The 17,268-nt window shown below is 32.0% G+C and overlaps 1 protein-coding gene across 2 annotated transcripts in view; it reads right to left on the reverse strand.

Annotated features, from left to right (window-relative positions):
• Positions 1–2,674: 2,674 nt before the first annotated feature.
• LRRC40 (leucine rich repeat containing 40) overlaps positions 2,675–17,268 on the reverse strand; it is a 51,569-nt gene continuing 36,975 nt past the window's right edge. For both annotated transcript variants that reach the window (XM_059924350.1, XM_059924353.1), the window contains 6 exons: positions 16,782–16,890; positions 14,004–14,111; positions 11,570–11,680; positions 8,831–8,908; positions 6,399–6,584; positions 2,675–4,108 (listed from right to left, as the gene is read on the reverse strand). In XM_059924350.1, coding sequence (XP_059780333.1) covers positions 4,003–4,108; positions 6,399–6,584; positions 8,831–8,908; positions 11,570–11,680; positions 14,004–14,111; positions 16,782–16,890 — 698 coding nt within the window. In that variant the 3' untranslated portion in view covers positions 2,675–4,002. The remainder of the gene's footprint in view (positions 4,109–6,398; positions 6,585–8,830; positions 8,909–11,569; positions 11,681–14,003; positions 14,112–16,781; positions 16,891–17,268) is intronic.

Here is a 17,268-nt window from a genome sequence, read left to right on the forward strand (position 1 = left end):
TATTTTCCTACATTAAGAAAAGTTTTCTTATACTAAAAACTTTTTATTGTGACTCAGGTTTTATGTCTCTGTATAGACATACATAGGTGTTTTTCTTTGCACACTTGTTTTGCACATGTAAAGTAATGAGGTGAAATAATGCCCAGGTATGCAGGTCAACTGACCTTTATGATAGCTAGACTAGTGAAAGTATTTGATGAATGGGAAAAAAAAAATCACATTATATTTCTTTGTATCTTTCTCTCCCTAATCCCCTTCCCTTATTTAGTCAGGAGAGCTTATGTAATTTTTTGAATAGTCCACAGGAAAACCAAGATGAAACTCTCAGGCAGATAGAACATAAAGCAGTTCCCATATTTGCTATGGTGATTTATTTTCAGAATGTACTGCTAAAATAAATGTTATTTTCAATACTTGCAGTCTTTCCACTCAGAGGACTCTTATTGGTCTTGAATGTGGAAAGGCATCTGTTCAGGGCAGAAAGGAATGTTTTATGTTAAGTTTTACTCTAGAAAATTTGGTTTTAGCTTTGATGACACCTAGTGTCAATGGAATGCAATAAACGTTTAATACTGCTTTATGGTGTTTAGGCATTTCCCTTTAACATCCTCAACTACGTTTTCCTCCTCAAAAATGCAAGCCTTAGTATTCACGAGAAAGATAATTCATAGACAGATAAACCAGATATTTTTGTGTCAAGAGCCAATCAAGTTCCTTTCTGTACTCAGTGTACAGAAGGGACTAAAGGAAGCTTAAGGACAATGACACTGTCTTCATATGAAAGAGGAATTTTTTCCTAGTTGAAAAATCGGAGGTAAAAATGTACTGAATTCTGTTTGTAAATTTCAAAGACCATCAAAAACCACCTTGCAAAAAGTAAGGTTTGCAGGTACTGTAGTTTCATTTTTCCCACTTTATAACCAGCCAAGGGCATGACCCCACCCAGCTGTATATAAGTAAACCATAAATATGAACCATGGTCTCTTTTTATTCAGAGAAGAAATATTAAATTAACAACAGCAATTCTAAACAAAGATAGTGATTAAATTTTAATTGGTTTGTTAAGAATTAAAAAGAAACTAGATACTATGTTTTTAGGATTTTTAAGTATCCATGAAAATTCTCTCATTCCTAAACTATTTGATAACTGATTTCTTTTGACCTCAGTTATTTTGGGGCATAATCCTTTTATTACTGTATAATGAAGCTCTAATTCCACCTATTTATATTAATATTTTTCCATATGCTAAACACATGCACACACACACAAATTTTCCATTTTTCATTTGAGGTCATATAATTCAGTTAGTGAAATATTTCACTCTTCTGTAAGTTTAAAAGAAAATCCTAAGCAGTGATGCAACATTGGGCCACTATTTCAGTAAACTGAAGACAGTCTCTAGACTCATATTCTTTTATGACATCTGACTTCTCTACCATATGTGCAGCTAAACAGTGACATCTTAAGGCCAAGTAACTAGAGCTCCTTTAGCCAGAGAAAGAACTTGAATTGAGATCTGTTTTCAAAGAAATTCCATTATATTATCAAGTAATTTTCAAGTTTACAATTTGTAACTGGTAGATCTTTGTAAGTGCTTCTTTATTTATGACTTCTTTTGCAGTCTTTATGAACATTTTAATGTGCACTAAACACTAACATTTTACAGACATACTGTATATTAATGCATGCATTTCACTGCATAGTTTATTGACGCTACCCTTGTAAAGCTTTTATGGAAGAAACAACAAGCCACAGCGGTATAGCAAAAGAGGCTTAATTTTTATAAATTGGGGCCTTTTCTGTCTCTTTGCTAGCTTAGGTGGCTGTATACAAATTCGGGTGGGAGGGGGCTGGAAACACCTCTTACCATTTAAGGTTTTCTACGTGGGTGAACTCTAGCCAATTCAAAACAAACTGCTTACTTTAATAACAAATTTTACCATTTTATAAAAAGTTAAATCATGACATGTTTAATTGAAATGGCTGTATTGTAATTAATATTTTGAGATAATCGTGATTTTGAGCTCAAATTATATACAAAAATTGTAATTTTTGTATGTGTTAAAAAGGAAATTACTGTATGACAATTAACAGTACTTTTTAGTTGAATTACATATTGATGTAAATAAAAACTGAATGAAGACATATTTACTACTTTATTAACATAGATTGTGAATGTAGTTAATGTTTTTTTTGCAGTATGAGACCATGACAATCTTGAAAGCTGCTTCATTTTATGTGCAAAGAAGTCCTATGAATCTATATTTTAAATTTACTGAATCAGTGAAATTACTTGGTCAGTTAATTTGCAAATGCAAGCTGTGTTCTCCAGTTTTATTTTACGTATTGACACTAATCAGTAAAGGTGTACAATGTGATTAGAATGCATTTTGAAGATGCTTTCTGTACAGATACAAAATACAGGGACTAAAATAATGCTGTGCAGTGTATAGCAGAGCCATTTTTCGGCTTTGGTGTACTCAACTTTTTCAGTATTTAAAAAAGTGTTTTGAATAACATAAAAGTCTCTTTATTGTATAAATAATAAAATGTCACCTTATTGTAAAATGGCTTTTGTTTAATACTGAAGCAGATTTCTTAGGCAGCCACAGAGTTGTTGTATGAAAAGGGCATGTTTCTTTTAAACCAAAAACATAAACATTGTAATCAATATTTGAAAAATGTAACTTTTTAATGAACATGTAATATTTATCTTTATTCGCAATGATTTTTTTCATAATATGAGCATGTCTCAATCATCCAAAAGCTATCTATCCATCCATCCACCTGTCTATCTACCTACCTACGTACCTATCCACCCATCTATTTATATAAACTAATATACATTCTGTTGATTAGTTACTTAATAGAATCACATAGTATGTTTTATAATGACTGACTAGCCTACTTCTGATATTTTTGGTATAAATACAAATGTTTATATTTGATTTTTATCAAATATAACAAATTGCCTTTTAGAAAATTACCAATGACTACAAGCATATTTAAAAATTTAAGACCCTGGAAATAAAAAAAATGCACAAGGATGGATTAGAACACATCAACAGAGTAATTATATATACAAATACCTGCTTAGTAAGTATTTAAACAAAATACATTTCAAGATGTCTATGTAGTATATGCTATTATTTTCTGTTGCTGTTATCCATAAAAATTAATAAAATTTCAGTACTTTTTTTTTAAAGAACAAAAGGTATTTTTTAAATGCTCACACGCTGAGGGAAAAATATGCAGATCCAGTTTCTTTAAATTTGTTGAATCTAGAAGTACTAGATTACGGTATGGAAACTTAACACTAAGACATCTTAAAAAAAAACAAAAAACCCAAGTCAAGTTTTAAATTCAGAATTGTGAGAGCAATTATAACAACATTTTTATTACTTTCTCCACCAATAACTATATCTTATGTAGCATTTCTGTGACATTAGAAACCCCGACAAAATGATTTCATGAAACATGTAAAAAAGGCTAGGAAAAAATATTTCAACTACATAAACAAAAAAAGACAGTAAATATTAACTTGAAACTTATACTGACACCAACCACGTCATAAAAGTTCTATTATGGATAATGAAAAGTCTTACTTTTTTAAATGCCAAAGAACAGTATTAAATAAAATTCAATTCAATTTTATAGCCAATAAAAAGGTAGAAATTGGATGGTCATATTCAAGTCAATTGGTCATAATATACGCGACACAAACAGAAATGGGAAAAAAAAAACCCATCTCTACAACAATGCTTTGTCATTATAAAAATATTAAAGTATGATAAATAAAAATTCATTTTTGAAGAAACTGTTTGCTGTGTTATAAGGGAATGAAAGTGAGGATAAATCTTATGCAAAACATTCAGAGCAAATGTATGAACACTATATGTGGTTACACCATTATAAATGTACGTGATACCTTAGAAATATGTTGGTTATCAATTTAAGAACTCTAAGAATTAACATGACCAAGATTATGTAACAACTCCAATTTAAGTAGGAATCCGGTCTCTCAAATATTCCAGAATAGCAGCTGTTCCTTTCATTAATATGGCTGCTCGAGGAACACGGAACGGATTTCCATCTAGTAGCAATGTCCTAAACAAAGGAGAGAAATTAAGAATTTAAAACATTTTCCATTAGGGAGGCTTTTCTTCTAATTTCATTTGCTATTTTATAAGTAAAATTTGTGTGTTTTTAAAAATTTGTCCCTTTTCAAATCTAAGCATTAAAACAATTGGAATTGTAACTACAATAATGACTGAAACAACATTAAATGAATACTTATTATGTGAAAGGTATTGTTCTAAGTAACTTACATTCACTGATTCTCTTAATTATCTTAACAACCCTGTGATGTAGGCACCATTAATGTTTCTATTTTATAGATAAGGAAACACAAGTTCAGGAAGGTAAGAAAGGCTTGTCCAAGATCACACAGCTATTAAACAGAAGAGCTGCGATACGAACCATCATTTTACCCATCACCTTCTCAATCCTATGATGACCATATACTAAATGGTTGAGTTATATTTATACAAGTGTTAGAATGAGCAAACTGACACTCATACCAAAGACTATATAACACAGTCGATATATCCTTTTCCACACTGGGAACATTAACACGTCTGCCTTCATACTCCTTCCCTTGACCAGACACATATATAAAATCTATTTTAAATGTTCTGAAATGAGGTTCAGTTTAAGATCTAAGGTCTGGTTGATTTGTTTCTTTATTTAATTAATGAAATATCTTAAATTATAAGATAGAGACTTTTATATTAATTTTCAATAACTTAAGTGTTTATGTAAATAAAAGTCAAAGGATTCACAACATATTATACCGTAGATCTAAATTATATCTTCAAATATTCCTATGTGCCTTGGGAATTATTTTAAAGAATGATTTTCTTAATTTATAGAAAAAAGGTTAATTACAGTCAATCTTCATTACTCAAACAGACTTTGCTAATTTGCCTATTCACTAAAATTTACCAGTAACCCCCAAATCAATACATGTGGCATTTTGAAGGTCATTTTGGACATGCACAGAGCAGCAAAAAATTTGAGTCACTTGACAGGTACATTCCCAACTGAGCTCAAACAAGGTGACACTCTGCCTTTTTTGTTTCAGCTCCCATACTATAAACAAATGTTCCTTCCATGGTCTATTTAGTGCAACATTTTTTGTATTATTGTACTTTTTCTTGGTGATTTCACTGTTTAATATGGCCTGCAAGCGTAATGCTGAAGTGTCTTCTAGTTTTTCTAAGCACAAGGATGTCATGTATCTTACACAGAAGATACGTATGTTAGATAAGCTTCATTCAGGCATAAGTCACAGTGCTGTTTGGCCATAGCTCAATATTAATGAATCAACAATATTAAATAAGGCGTCTTAATACAGAAACACACATAACACAAGGTTATATGTTGATTGGCTGATGAAAACGTGACCAGAGGCTTGAAAGAGCCTAACTCTGTTATTTTCCCTAGGGAGTAATGGTTTAGCATTCACTAATTTGGTGTTCACGGAGACTTTATAGAATACAACTATTGCACATAACAAGAATCAACTTACTTGTCTTCTATAATTCAGTATTATGAGGTACCAGAGAAAGATACCAGTGCCGCTCTAGTAAAGTAAAATATGCTAAACCATCATATGCAGTTTTCAATAATTAAATTTTTCTGACACATTCTGTTAACTACTGGGCTTTCTGTTCATGTCTCAAATTCCCTTTATATTCACTTAACAAGCACTTATTAGGTGCTTACTATGGTCTAGGCACTGGGGTAACTCTTTTCCAAAGGAGGACAAAGAAATGGTGTAAATGAGTCCAAACAAAGCAGGATGGGAAATCAGAGGAGGGACTAACTCTGCCTGGAATATCGGAAAGGTTTTCAAAGATGATAATTAGGTTGATTACTGATAAAAGCAGGGTAAAGGCACTTGAGGCTGAGGTAACAGCAAACACAGAGTAAGAAAGACCATACTGGCCTTGAAAAAATGGTAGTAGCCTGTAATCAGATATTGAAAAAACTTATATGCTCAGCTAAGGAATTTATATTTCCTTGACATTTTTATGCAGTAGAGTTTCAGATTATACACATACATAGTGATGAGAAAAGTTATCACTAGAAACAATCAATTGCTATATTTACACATATACATACTGTATAAACAAAACTAAAAAATATATTTGGTAACATTTGAAAAACAGAATTGGGATTCGGAGTTTTGTTACCTGTTATTTTTAACAGGACATTAAATGTTTTATTTCAACTTGCCTGCAAGAGTACCTCAAAAAACAAAAACAAAAACAAAACAAAAAAAACAACGCTTCAACAAATCGAATGGAAAAACTTAGTAGAATGGTGCATTTACCTTAAGTTCACACAATTACCGAGCTCTGGTGGAATTTGTAGGAGGTCATTATTTTGAAGGTCCAATGTAATCAGATTTTCCATTGTCTTCATTTTCTGAGGGTCCACAGATCCAACCTGATTGTTACTAATTAAAATTGTTTCAAGTGTGGGAATTCGATACAGAACTTCAGGTAGTATTTTGAACCTATTAGAACATGAACAGAACACCTAAATATATTAGAATCAGAAGCAAAATCATTCCTTCAAATAGATGGTCCTAAGTTTGATATCATGAGATTAAGTTTTCTTAATGTAAGTTTTTAATATTTGGTATAAGTTCTGCATTTAAATTTTTCAGAAAATTTTTTTAAACTGGATTAATTCTGGAAACCTTGAAATATATGTTAAGTGGACAGACTTGTAACAGTTTCTATTTAATGTAAAAAATCAAACAGAAGTTTGGAGTAAATTCTCCTATGTTTTTCTTTTCTCATTCAGGAGACAAGGAAATCTTCCTGAAATGCTCTCTGTATAATGTCTCCATGTAGGTATTCTTCCTTAGTTCACTTTTACTTCTTATGAAAGAGAATCACTGCCAATATCTTAAGTAAAAGTTAGAGATTTATACTTTGCTTTGACTTAAGCTTCAAAACTGACTAGTTTTGTCATTTCTTCAACAACCATAAATACACTCATTTTGGTTTTTGAAAAAATGACAAAACTACTATAGGCTGCTGGTTTTCTCACCCAAAGCAACCCTGAAGATGCCACAAGAAAGATGGGCAAGCTTATGGCTCTCAGAGCAATTCTCAGTAATTAACACAAAATCCCTGAGGATCTCTTGGGGGACAGAAGCTAGTTTGGTTTTAGTGTGAGGCAAACTGCTGCCTCAACTAGAAAAGACAAGGATGAGCTGAAAGAAAGCTTTATAGTTGCCTTTTCACTTCCCCGTACTGTCCTTCCTTTGCTGCCTTGATGTTTAAAAAAAAAGCAATAATGAAGGGTAAACTCAAGGCACCTCTGAAGTTACAGAGGGATCAGAGAATCAATAACAAGGAGTACAGATGGACCAAACCACCCTAAGTAGTACCTCCTCTTTTTCCCGCACAACCCATAAACAAGGTAATTAAAAAAGACATAGCTCACCAGTTAACAGAGAAGTTAGGGTTAGGTTTTGCCAGCTCTCCAAAAGACATTAATTAACAATGCAATGGATAGCTCAATAGAGAACCGACAGTTCAATTCACAAATAAAAATTAGAATAAACCTGAGAAGTGCATATATTTTTAAATAATGACAACAGTGTTATAACCTACACATGAGAAAACACAAATAATAGAGTAGACGGAACAAAAACTTAAACAGGCAATATTTTAACATCACTGTGCCTTAGATTCCTCATCTGTAAATGAGGAATAATAATAGTACTAAACTTATATACTTGTTATAAGGATTAAATGAATGCATATGAAGACCTTGGTATAGTATCTGTAATATAATAAATGATAGCTACTAATATTTACATTAACTTGTTACCAGAATCAACTTTCACCATAGGAAACAATATGACATAGCTGTTAAAGAGCCCAGCTTCTAGAGTCAAACCACCTGGGCTCAAACCCCAGCTCTATAATCTATGTGAACCTTAAGTGAGTTACTTAATTCCTAATCCTCAATTTCTAAATGGACATAATAACAGAACCTACCATGTAGGGCTTTTGTGAGGATTAAATGAGGTAATACATGTAAAGTACTTAGTCCAGTGTCAGCAGATAATAAATATTAATAAATAAGCTCCCAATAAATATTAGCTATTCTTAATTATTAGTAGTATCTTCATAGTGTTTACAGAATAAAATCTAAATTTCACTAGGCATAAAAAGCTCTTAAAGGGCTGGCTACTGCTTACACACCCAACTTCATCTGTGACTTCCACTCTTCTACTTCCCCACTTTATGGTCTGAGCCATATTGAACTTCTTGACGTGTCCCATCATTTTCTCACATCCTTGTGCCTTAGTACATGCTATTTGCTCTACATGGGATGCCATATCCCTGTGTGTCTGGAAAATGTCTATTTTCCAAGCCTCAGTTTCAGAGCTACCTCCTCTACCTTCAAGTAATCTCTGGAAACACCTATGTCTATGCACTGTGCTTCCACTACAGCAATTAGAATTATTTATTTGCATATTTGTCTTCCTACTAGCTTACAGGTTTCTTAAAATGGGTAAAAGAAACAAAAAATCTACTAGACATCAGTTGTGAAAATTCTAAAAAAGCAACATCACTTTTAAGTCTAAGTAGAACTAAGTGAAAATAAACCTGGATATTTAAATAAAGAAAACATATAGGGCCTTTTTGTTTATTTGGCTCTTTTAGTTGTATTCTCTAGTAAGACCTACAAATTTTCCACAGAAAATTGTTATTCAGATTTGTCTGTTCTGTTTCTTACCTATTAAAGGAAAGGTTGATTGTTTGTAGTCTTATCAATGATTCCATTTCTTCAGGCAAAGAATTTAAAAAATTATTCCTAAAATAGAGAGAAAAAAGATGATTTACAAAGTTTTAAAATTTGTACAACTTTAATTTATAATTAAAATGTTGACCGGGGGCTTCCCTGGTGGCGCAGTGGTTGAGAATCTGCCTGCCAATGCAGGGTACACGGGTTCGAGCCCTGGTCTGGGAGGATCCCACATGCCGCGGAGCAACTAGGCCCGTGAGCCACAATTGCTGAGCCTGCGCGTCTGGAGCCTGTGCTCCGCAACAAGAGAGGCCGCGATGGTGAGAGGCCCGCGCACCGCGATGAAGAGTGGCCCTCACTTGCCGCAACTAGAGAAAGCCCTCGCACAGAAACAAAGACCCAACACAGCCAAAAATAAATAAATTAATTAATTAATTAAAATGTTGACCAGACAAAAACTTACGCAGCTCAGTTTGTCAATTCTTGATTTCATTAAGGCTGTGTCCTGAGAATTCTGAATCGGTCAGCTGCTTCAAGTATTTGATTAATGTACCAAATCCTAATAGCAATGTGCAACCAACTGATACTGCAATTAACTCTTTAGTAATAGATTTAACAGGGTAAACACTGTAAACTAATCCCTTATCTCTTTCAAACTGCAATCAACAATACTTTCCACAGCCAGAGCCCTTTCGGTTATGCTTATAAATACTACATTATTTGATATCACAAGTATTATAAGTATTTGGTGAATAGAAATATTTCACATACAGACATTAAATTCTACTCCAAAAACAACTGAAAAATTACATGAAAAAGATGAAACAGGGAAATAAAGAGATTCTATATATTTAGAAACTTGGAGCTTTCTACTACATAAGTATTAAGTAAGTCCATTTCTACTCTAAGTTTAGAATTTCAATTTGCACAATGTGCAATTTTTTAAGATCTTACAATAAAACACAGCAGTAAAGGGAATCTCATTTACTACTGAAAAGATCTGGGAACAATTTTAGAAGAAAGGTTAACAAGAAGGTAGAAGCACTCTAGAGGCCGTATAAGTACTAATAAAAAAAATATTTGTGAAAAAGTTATATCCAACTAGATGGCTATCTATCACAATTGAATAATTTTCTCTAACCTATATCTTTGCATTCAGAAGTCAAGCCTAATATATGAGTCATACTTTCTCAACTCAACATATGTTCTTTTTTCTTTTCTCTGTACTTTTCTCCAGTTATTGTCTTTATTAATTTGTGCTGAATAACACAGTGATGGTTTCTATAGTTTCCTGGAGTCTTATACCTACTGACAGCAAACATAAAAGCGTATTTTAGTCACTTAATTAGAAATTTCCAGGTATAGTTATAGACAGAGGCATGCGCGTGTACACACACACACACACACACACACACACACACACACAGGAGAATGGGATGAAAAATAAAGTCAGCAGCAATGGGGGCAGGAATTTATTCTCACTGTTCCATTAATACTGAACTAAAATGAGGTTTTCAACTGTTTTGCCAGTGTAATTGCCCCTGGAAAACAGAAGCAATTCCACATTTAGCAGGAGCAGAGTTATTAGTATGTTTGCTTTAATCCCATAAAAAAAAATTTTGTCTGTACAGGAAGAATAAATCTTCAAACAGATATAAATAGCTTATTGTAATTTAACTATTGTTTGAGCAAAGCAAGAGCAGCTAAAAATAACAACATATGAGCAGTAAGAAGCCCAGGTAATAGAAACATATTTTACAAATTAAGTTTTAAAGCCCAAGAAAATAAATGACTGTCTAACCCTGAAATACCTATTATAACCCTCAAAAAACTGTGATACTTCTGATCCTGTCACTTCAATTTAGGACATATTTAAACTAAACTTCCTATTACCTCTGTAGAGCCTTGAATAGTTTCTTTTCTTTTTATTGCCACTCATAGTGTTCTTTTTCTTTATTTCTTGCCTTGCATGGTTAATATAATATTTTGAAACCAAACAGGTTCTTTTTGAGAGAAGTCATGCTAGCTGTTGTGCCAGCATAGGGTTTTGACAGTTTTATGCTAAAAAAGAAACAATGTGAAGTGAACACTTTCCATGTGCTATCTGTAATTTTGCCTAAGCATGAATCTAAAGAATGTATTAATATTTTCTAATATTTTAAGTAATTTTGTCTTGTCACATAACTTGTAAATTACCTTCAAATGACATCTGATTAAAATATTTCCTAAATGCTTAATTACAGATTTCTCCTAAAATGTTATTAATAAACTAAAGACCAGTTTCTTTTCTTAGAAAAACATGAGGGGAAGGGCAAAAGTTAGGTAAAACACAAAGATAAGTTATTATTAAAAAAGGGAAGCAAGGCTTCCCTGGTGGTGCAGTGGTTAAGAATCTGCCTGCCAGTGCAGGGGACACAGGTTCAAGCCCAGGTTCGGGAAGATCCCACATGCCGCAGAGCAACTAAGCCCGTGGGCCACAACTACTGAGCCTGCACTCCAGAGCCCGAGTGCCACAACTACTGAAGCCCACGTGCCTGTGCTCCGCAACAAGAGAAGCCAAAGCAATGAGAAGCTCGCACACCACAACGAAGAGTAGCCCCCACTCGCCACAACTAGAGAAAACCCACACACAGCAATGAAGGCCCAACGCAGCCAAAAATAAATAAATAAAATAAATAAATAATAAATAAATAATTTTTTAAAAAGGGAAGCAATAGTATCAATAAATACCTCAGATCTAAAAAAGTTAATTTTTGAAGCATACATAATTCCAAGGATATAAAGGAAAGCTTATTAAAACTGAGATTGACATCAGAAACCATTTCCTTCAGTTCCACAATCCTGAAACAAAAATAATTTTTAAATGTTAATACTATTTGAATTCACTGTCAGAACTTCAAAACTACAAGCAGACTATAGAGGAAAAAAATCTTATATTATTTTTGCTAATTAAGATTTTCTGTAACTGTTACTTTTCTCATAAAAATTGCAATCAGTTTGGATGTGTAACTGATCAAAATAGGTTTTTAAAAACAACCATAATATCTGTCCAAGAATTTCTATTTGACCTTAAGTGTAGATTGAAGTTTAAGAAACCATTCAGTTTATATTTAAACCAATTATGGACAAAAAAAGTTAAATCTAGGCAATGTTTATACTATATCTGTGACTTGAATCCATAAAATAAATTGTTAATTCCTAGGTTTGCTAAGTGTTACTACTAAGCAACTTAAGCCAAATACTTAGAGAGGAAGAATTAAATACTTCTAAGTAAACCTGATCATAATTTAAGAACAAGAGATGTTATATATGATTTGCCAAAAAACAAAAGTTAAACTGTAAATCGTTTTTGTCTATCATATTAGCAAAGAAAAAAAAAAGAAAGAAAGAATATCAAATGCTGTGCTAAATAAGATTCTGTGAAAGATACCATGAGTCTGGATATGTAACTGATAAAACTTTTTTGGAAAGCTTTTGGACTTATGTATCGAGAGCCATACTCTGATTTAGTAATTCTTCTGAAAATTTGGCTTAGAGATACAATGTTTTGTTTTATTTACTGCCATAATCAAGCTTATGGTATATATATAAATTACATTTTTAAAGTATTGTTTACAACACGGGAAAATGTTTATGACAAATAAACCAGTCAAGATATGAATTATATGTATAATTCTAAATGGGTAGCAGCTTGAAATAAAATATGCCAGGAAGTCAATAGAATAAATCAGTGATGAGACCATAAATTACTTGTCTCTTCATTTAGTCCAATATTTTATAAATAAGTATTATTTTTGCAATCAATTTTGACTTGTGAAAAAAAAATGACGAAATAACTGTGGTAACAGAATAGCATACTGTTTTGCATAAAAATAACCAGACGGTGGGATAAAATGAGAAAGTAAGCAATAACATAATATCTTTTAACTCCTTCCATCTTCATCCCCAATCAGCTTGTTTGATCCAGGATCCCCAAGGCAAACTTGTTCTATCTAAGAGCCCATCTAAATGCTCAACTATTCTATCAAATACCTTCTGAACACTTTAAACAAGAGAGGAAGAGAAGATGAACTAGATCTCCTTTCTCAGTAGAATCTCTTAAAGTTATCATCTTTCAAGATCTACATTCCTCAAACTATTCTCTGTAAATAGAAAGCAAATAATAGTTTGTCTGACTTTTTAAAAATTTTAAGCATCTAAAAAAAATTTTGGGCAGTCAGATGAAATTTCCCCAATACATCATCTTTTTTTTTCTTTTTCTTTTTTTTTTAAGTACTTAAGTATTTATTAAGTGCTAGGCACTGGTTAAATGCTTTAAGTGGATATGTCATTTAATTTAATTCTTATAAATAAGTCTATTATTATCTCTACTTCACAGCTGAGGAAACCAAGAGAAGCTAGTTAACCTGCCCAAAGCCACAAAGCTCATAGATCTGGGATACAGATACAAGCAACTGACTCTATTGCCCAAATTCTTTATGATTACCCTATCCCGTCTCCCATACTGCTGTTCTAATTGCAAGGCTATTTGTCAACTTTCTTTGGGTATATAGTTAACGGCAAGGTAACAATCATTTTTAGAAGTTCAACACTATACTAAACTAATATTCTCTCAAAACCTAAAGATTTTGCTATAATTAACATCCAGAGAGATGTATTAAACAGTACAAAGTACAATGCAAATGAGTTATAATGTTTGTAAATGAAGAATCCTTTTCTAGGAGGAAAATGTTAACAGAGTTGTCAATTTTGTTTTTACTATCAGTGGAAAAATTCACTGGCTTGGCAATTCATTAACATAAAGCCCCAAATTCCTATTAATCTACATGAAATTGGCTTTAGATGGTCTCTTAAAACTTTCCTCTGATATTTCACTATATAGGAAAAAAGTAATATTTTTAATAATTCCAATACCTATTTTCCAAGTTTAAAATGTAAAAGAAAAAGAAAGTTTTAACCTATCTCTCAGAACCAATGTTAAAAGTGTCTCAGGGAATACTTAAGTAAATTTTACCAAATCCCTCAAATATTAACAATGTAAGAAATTTTACATATACTTTTTAATTAAAAAACTATGAAAAATAATTATTCTTGCAACTAAGATGCAAGTACAACTGAGAATGATTCACAACTTAACAGAAATAGCATCACGAACAGTTCTTACCTTTTGGGAATTTCACATAGCTGATTCTTACTGAAGTTAACAGAAGTGATAATGTTACTTTTTACTGCATCAAACACTTCATCAGGAATCAAAGTTGTTTGTTTATCACTAAATGAAAAATGGTTTAAAATGTATCATTCTTAGCAATCTGGAAAGATATGATTATTGCTTTTCATTTTAAAGGCCTTTAAAGATTTCATACGGAGATTTTTCAAGGTAGTTGATTATGAAGTTCTGTAAAAAACACCAAAAAACCTGCCAACCCACAAAATGTTAACTGTTAGGCATTCAGACAACATATTGTGTCATAACACTTTGTGCCAGACCTTCTGTGTAGTCATATACTCAATGGGAATAAAAACAGAGAGATATCTTCAGAGCCTAAGATGTCCAAAAGTCATACAGTAAAGGAACAGTAAATAGATTCCTCTACCTCAGAGTAAAACTAAATGTATAATTTAAAAAACTGTTCTCACCCCTTTTCTTAAAAATCTCTAACAGAGGTTAGCTCTCAACTTTCTTTGGGTATATAGTTAACTATAAGACTACAATCATTTTTAAAAGTTCAACACTGTACTAAACTAGTTTAGTTTTCTCATAACCTAAACCAATTTCTCTCTCATTTAGCATGTGAAAAGGTACACAGGGTAGTGGCCTTGGATTAAACTATTCCTGGTTCTTCCATTAATAAAATAAGCTTTGTAATTTACCTTCCTTAAACCTCAGTTCTATGAAATTAGAATCTGAAGAATTATTCATTGTTATTTATGTCAGAGTTTTTGCAAATATAAATACATTTCCTTTTCATTAAAATTTTCAGTTATATTTTCAATAAAATATAAATTTAATCTTAAATGAAAGTATAGTAGAACTCTGACACTTGCAGATTTAACAATTTGATGTTATAATTAGCTGTTATGCTTATGTTATTCTTTTACAGTTTTTAATGCCTAACCTCATCCACTTAAAAGAATCTTCAATGGAATGTCGAATGACTGTATGAGCAAGAAAACAATATTACATATAATGTGTGTTATGGGAGAACTGTGTAAGAAAAGCATACAGTATACAGAAAGATAAAAAGATTAAAAAAAAAAAAAGATAAAAAGCCTAGATTTCACTGTTATTATGCCTTCCACTTTTGCTTTCAGGACTCATTTTCTGCAGTGCAGTGCAGATGGAGCACTTCTATCTTTTCCATCAGAAATGCTCAAGTCATGGGAAACTGATTTATTCAAATTAAACTTTGAAGATTTATGCTATGTTTATTAAAACTTTAGTTGAAGGCATTTATGCCTTAAGATTGGGAAATAATTTATATTTTAAATAGGATACTCCTGTCCAATTAAAGTCTCCAAGGAAAACAAATTACAATAAATTTAGAATCAAAACAATTTAAGATGTATGGTCTTAAGTGCTATCTTCATTATGCTTTTGTGACATCTGTACCTTTAAAGAATGGGAATGATTATACCGCACCAAAAAAAAAATTATATCAATACTACTTTATAGATTTTTTAAATGATTAAAAGCAAGAGCATATGTGAAGTACCTAGTACAATGTCCAGCACAGAATAGAAACTCAACAAATCATATCATGCAGGGTGGAGAGAATGGAAGCCAGAGATAAAAGGAATTTTAAGCTAAGAAATTCCAAGGCAGGAATCAAGTCTGTCTGATCATTCAGTGTATTACAACACCTAGCATAGAATTTGATACATACCTAGTAGACTCCAAAAATATCTACTGAATAAATGGATACATTATGTGTAAGATAAGACATGCTAAATTGCTATGTTATGCTATGAGAAGAAGGACACACTACAAGTATGGAAGGGTACTACCCTGTGTTACAGTGTCAAAGAAGGAAGGTGGTTTAGGGTAGTGATTTCTATGTGAATGGAACATAACAAATCTGAAACAGAAACTGAATCTTAACCGCTCACCAGGTGGTACCTACTGATACATTAAGGAAAAGAGGCCAGAAATTAATGCTGGCTGTGTGGGTAACTGAACAAATCCAGTCACTATCTGACTTGAGTCTGTATTCTTTTTTATTTTCATTACAATACCCAGACATGAGCTAATCACTGCAAGAGCTTTGACAGTATTGGTTGTTTTTATCATTGTTGCCTTGATAGTACTGAAGAATACTTGACAACCACTTCCAATCTCTGCATAGATATCTTCTTTCTCCAATCGAACACACACCCATAATATATAAAAATTATTAGGCTTCTGCCTCAGTTTATATACCAACATTGTAATTATTTCAGGTTTAATATATGTGCTACCAGAGCACATTATTATGACATATTATTTGACTTGTATTCAAATATATAAACAGAGTACAACCTCTCATGCTTTGCCTGCTTGAGGTGTTCATTAAATAAATGATACTTATTTTTTAGTTACCAATATAGGAGCCCCTCCAATATAAAATTCTCTCTGGATGCTGGTAACTGAGTCAGAAAATTTTATTACCAATGAATACTGTCACTCTTATTTTTTATAATAACAAAATTGTTCTTTATTATAAAAATTTTACTATTAACGACCGTTTATCTATCTCTTAAGCCTAATAAACACAAATCACCTAAGGAATGGGCATTTAAGTTCACTGTACTTTTAATATGCTTTTATCTCATCACTGTTTTTGCAATTGCTATTATTCTAAGTACTAATGCACTCTGATGAATTCTTCACCAATTTTTCTGAAGGATTATTTCTGAAAGTTTCCTATGTGTTTTGCAACATTTAAAAGAATGAATTACATACCTATAGTCTAATATTTTTAATGAGATGATGGCGTGTACATTGACTCTAGATTCACTTGGTAGTGTCATGGCAGTCTCAGTAACAGAATCACTTTGGCTAGGTCCATCATCTGGCAAAAGAAAAGTTATATAAAAACCAATATTTATACTGCAAAGTCATTTTTAAAATTCTTAAAAATACTTAATAATAGTTTACATGATTTCTATTGACAGATATTACTGGTGAAAATATCTTCTCATATGCTTTATTTCCAATATCTCAAATCTAGATCTAGAATTTAATCTTTATTTAATAGAAAGAAAGTTCAAAATATTTTAATAAATCCTACCTTAAGAAAGTTTAGGAGTAGGAAAGAATAAAGAATAACTACAATGTCTCAGAAGAAACAATGACAAGCAATCCTTCCTCTTAAGCCAAAATAATATGGTATTACTTCTAATGAAGGAATTTGTTAACAAAGGAAAAGTATTATTTCCCAAAAATTTCT

This window comes from Balaenoptera ricei, chromosome 1, assembly GCF_028023285.1.
Source record: "Balaenoptera ricei isolate mBalRic1 chromosome 1, mBalRic1.hap2, whole genome shotgun sequence".
In the NCBI taxonomy this organism is placed as follows: Eukaryota; Metazoa; Chordata; class Mammalia; order Artiodactyla; family Balaenopteridae; genus Balaenoptera; species Balaenoptera ricei.